The sequence below is a fragment of the Aspergillus lentulus genome (assembly GCF_001445615.1).
Source record: "Aspergillus lentulus DNA, contig: Alt09, strain: IFM 54703, whole genome shotgun sequence".
Taxonomy (NCBI): Eukaryota; Fungi; Ascomycota; class Eurotiomycetes; order Eurotiales; family Aspergillaceae; genus Aspergillus; species Aspergillus lentulus.
Window position 1 is genome coordinate 1,064,511 of NW_028322117.1, and position 3,964 is coordinate 1,068,474.

The following is a 3,964-nucleotide window of genomic DNA, read 5'->3' on the forward strand; positions in this document are numbered from 1 at the left end:
GGAGTGGAATGACTTAGCTACTGAATTCATTCCGGTCCCAAGCGCCAGGGCTACAGCCTGAGGCATGATAGTCACATGACATTGATCGGAATCCTCATAGCCATATTAGATGCCTCAGGCTGCAAACTCGGATGTTTTTGGGAAAGTCATCCCGGCCGGACCTCCGTTTTGCACAATCTCCAACGTCGGGTCACTCTTTGCAGCTTGACTGACCTTCGCGCTCTTCCCTCCCACACCACGCCCTCAATTGGATTCCTGTCCACATCCATCTGAGATCAGTCACCATGTCCGCTCCTTCTCTCACCAACTACATTGTCAAGCGCCCGTGGCTCAAGCGCTGGATGATGCCACTTGCCCAGTGGTACACCGACGCTGCCGGCTACAGGAAACTCGGATTGAGGTAGCCAACCCCCGCCTTCAACCCTCCCAAGACGAGCGCCAGATGAGCATGTTATGCTACAGCGACGTGATTGAACTTTACCGCTGCTATACGACGTTCGGTTGTGCATGATTTGTCTCTGGTCGCTTATCTGGGACAAATGTTACTCCTGACCTGTTTGTGCAAGCAGTCAAGCTGATTATTCTCAGATTCGATGACCTGATTCCCGAAGAGAGCGACGTTGTTCAGACTGCCATTAAGCGTCTTCCTCCCAAGGAAGCCTACGACCGCGTCTTCCGTATCCGCAGAGCTTTCCAGGTGCGTCTCCGTCTAGATCGCTGGAAGACATCAACGCTAATCTGCCTCGTCAACACAGTGCTCCGTTTCCCACACACTCCTTCCCGCTCATGAGCACACTAAGCCCGAGGAGGTGAGTCGATTTCGCATTCCATATCTACTCCGGCCTCGTCAATTCCCCGCATAAAGTATTGGCCAATCCCGTAACGCGGATTTGTCAACTGGCTTATATCGGGTTTATCACACTTTCCGGTCTCGAAATGCGTCCAGAAAGCACTTGTGGTTATATAAAGCAGCACCATGGATGCTAATTTTGCTTTCTAGGACGTCGAGTACCTGAGCCCTATCATCCGTGAGATCGAGAGGGAGAACAAGGAGCGTGTGGACCTCGACACCCTCGTTGTTAGACGGTAGATGGCTTGATCCCTAGTCATAACGCATAGAGGACACGGAATCGTGTCACTAGGGTAATAGACGGACGGAAAAATAACGAGGAAGGGGTTGTACGATTTAGCGGCTGTGCTTTGCCTACGAGCCTGCGGCTGAATTCTGATTGAACTTCGGATTTATCGCTCAAGTCATGTGTACTGTTACTGTACAAATTCATCGTCATTTTTTCTGATCGTCCGCTTGTCATGCAATCCACCACTGCAGAGGTGATGCATGTGTGCTCATCCCGGGTGGTGAAGACTGGGGCTAGTTCGACCTTCCAATTGTATAATTCTGAGTTTGTATTGGTCAGATTGTACCGATACTTTTCTGCGTATTCAACGCAGTACTGCCGTTTAAATTGAGCAGTGTCATCTTCTTCAGCGCGATTTATATGATCAAATTTGAGTAGTGACTATATATACTCGAGGAATGTCGCATGTGGGCCTCTCAAGCGTTCATTACAGTGACATCAACATCCTCTACACGCCACATGTACCACATGAAAAGGCTCCTGCGATGCTAACGTGAGAAAAATTCCTATGACCCAGCTTTGCTGAAGTAAGTGAAGAAATTGAGATACCAACTTACCTGTACGGGGCGAACTTCGCAGCCAGTTCCAGCATGTCTTTCTCAGCCATATACTTGAACTTACCGCCTCCTTTAGCCTTCAACTTACTCACGTCTTTTCCCATGAACGCCGCGCAGCCTCTCCTGTTACCATCATTAGCGGGTTATGCTTGCCAGGAGTAGTCGAACGCATATTGCTGCGCTGAGGTTCGGCATGGTTGATGATTAACTTACTGCACGCCGAGATCCCCAGTGGAAAAGACGTCAATGCGCTTTAACGCAAAGCAGGCAAACATCTCAACGGACCATCTGCCTAGCCCTCGGACGGCAGTCAACTTCTCCATGAGCTCTTCGTCACTGGCATTGAGCAGCATTCTCGCACTGAGTTCCCCGGAAGCGAATTTCTGGGATAGCCCGTGAATATATTCGGCTTTTCGCTGGGAGAGTCCAGCCGTGCGTAACGTAGCGAGGTCGCATTGGACGACCTCCTCTGGTGTTGGGAACCGACGCGGCTTCGCAGGGTCCTGTCCGTCATCTTCCCTGTTGAACAAAGCCACGAATTTGTCCTTGATAGATCGGGCTGCAGCGCCTGACACCTGTTGTCCGATGATACTGCTAACGAGACTGCGGAAGGGGTCGATTTCCTCGGCCAGTCCCTCAGGGGAAAATAGAGGACACGGATGTCGCCTGATGAGTGGCTCCAGGCGCGCATCTGTAGCAATTAGATGTGCCACGGCTTTCTCGAGAAGGGTACCGGTCGTAGCGGTCGGACGGGGCCGACCGGTCTTGGAGGGGGAGAGACTCTCCGAGCCGGGAGGATAGGCGACGAGAGAGGAGCCATGGGGTGTTAAGAGTGTTGCATTTGTCCTATGCGGTTCGACGGGTCGGTCAAGGGGAGGGGGGGTGGCATGTAGTCTGCTCGGAGGGTCGGTAGATATGAGGTCAAATACGTTATCTGTCTCCGCATTGTTGTTTGAGACGGGTATGGTTTCGGTATCTGGAAGGGTAACGTCGAGAGGAAGCTGTTCCACACTGATTTTCAGGTCATTGATATCTTTTCTAGACCGGCCTTTCGCTTTGTTGACCCTGCTGCTGGACTGAGGCCTGCTTGATCTCTTTGGTGGACTCGGCGGTTGCGGTGGTAGCACTTTGTTGTTGAGCACCGAAGTCAGGCGGGCCGAGCGTCGGAGGGTCATCATGAAGACAAGACGACGACAGGCACAGGCAATAATTGTGTCTTCTCCTTGTCCCTTCTATCCCTGGTAAAGAGTTGATGTCTTTTCGATGATCGCTTGCTGGGATGACGTTCGGTGCTGAGTACATTCATCCAGATTCCGCTTAAGTCATCCGCTCCGAGGCTCGTATTGAGTGAGATACTTGTATCCATATTGGTTGTATCAAGGGTCACAAACGGTCCACAGTCTATTATACAGCTTGTTATCGAGATTTGTATACGACGAGAGCAGATAATTGCTCTCCATGGCTCGATGTAGCTCGCTTCTGATACTGAGGGCTTCATGATTGATTACCGCTCTTTCGCCTAGGAATACTCCACCGTCTGCCCACTACTTCATCTAGGCCATGTTAAAACCGAGTTATATATCTACCCATTCAGAATAAAGGTATTTACAGAGGAAAAATTGAGTGCATGTGTCTTGCACAAACTATGAACGAGCTCTTAACTGCAGATTTCCGAGTAATCATAACCATCCCGTCTGATATATTTGTGCAAGCGAATTGCGTTTTCTTTTAACAGAGAGGCCCTAGAGAGGCTAGCTCAACTGCTCATTAGCAGGGAGCTTTCGGTTTACAACTTATTCAAATAGTACATCCCAGATTGACAACGCATGGGACCTCCCAGCGGTTCAGAGAGATACTAATGTCATCAGATCTGTCGTCGAGGGGAGGTAGTATGCCCTGGTACACTGCAGGAGATAGAGTTGCAAATATATAAGGATACTTATAGAAGATATTATCCCAAATACGAGCAACCCTTATACAGGCCTTTGCTGCGCTCAAGTCCACCACACCCTCAAACGACTTCTGGCCATCTATCGACTATCGCGTCGAATAAACATAGCTCTAACGCGCCGAGTCGAGCCGATAAAGCCTAGAACTTAATGCACGCAATGGCAACCTCTATAAAGATCAGGGTTAAGTCATTCAGGCCTTCATGGTTGATTAAGGCTTACCCTGAGCAATAACATCCTTTAGAAATCCTGTCCAGGGAAGCACACTGCTAAGAGTTAGCTGCAAATGATATGAAACGAAGCCATGTTTTAGCGCACG

The 3,964-nt window shown here is 49.8% G+C and overlaps 2 protein-coding genes across 2 annotated transcripts; one reads left to right on the forward strand and one right to left on the reverse strand.

Moving 5' to 3' along the window:
- Positions 1–284: 284 nt before the first annotated feature.
- Positions 285–1,090, forward strand: ALT_5164 (ubiquinol--cytochrome-c reductase subunit 7; the record flags this gene model as incomplete). Its single annotated transcript, XM_033555405.1, has 4 exons — positions 285–400; positions 589–697; positions 756–809; positions 1,001–1,090. 4 exons carry the CDS (start codon positions 285–287, stop codon positions 1,088–1,090), a joined length of 369 nt encoding a protein of 122 aa, XP_033411296.1.
- Positions 1,091–1,692: 602 nt separating this feature from the next.
- Positions 1,693–2,871, reverse strand: alkA (DNA-3-methyladenine glycosylase II; the record flags this gene model as incomplete). The annotated part of the gene is made up of 2 exons (XM_033555404.2): positions 1,693–1,819; positions 1,910–2,871. The coding sequence occupies 2 exons, from the start codon at positions 2,869–2,871 to the stop codon at positions 1,693–1,695; spliced, it is 1,089 nt and encodes a 362-aa protein (XP_033411295.2).
- Between the last annotated feature and the right edge of the window lie 1,093 nt (positions 2,872–3,964).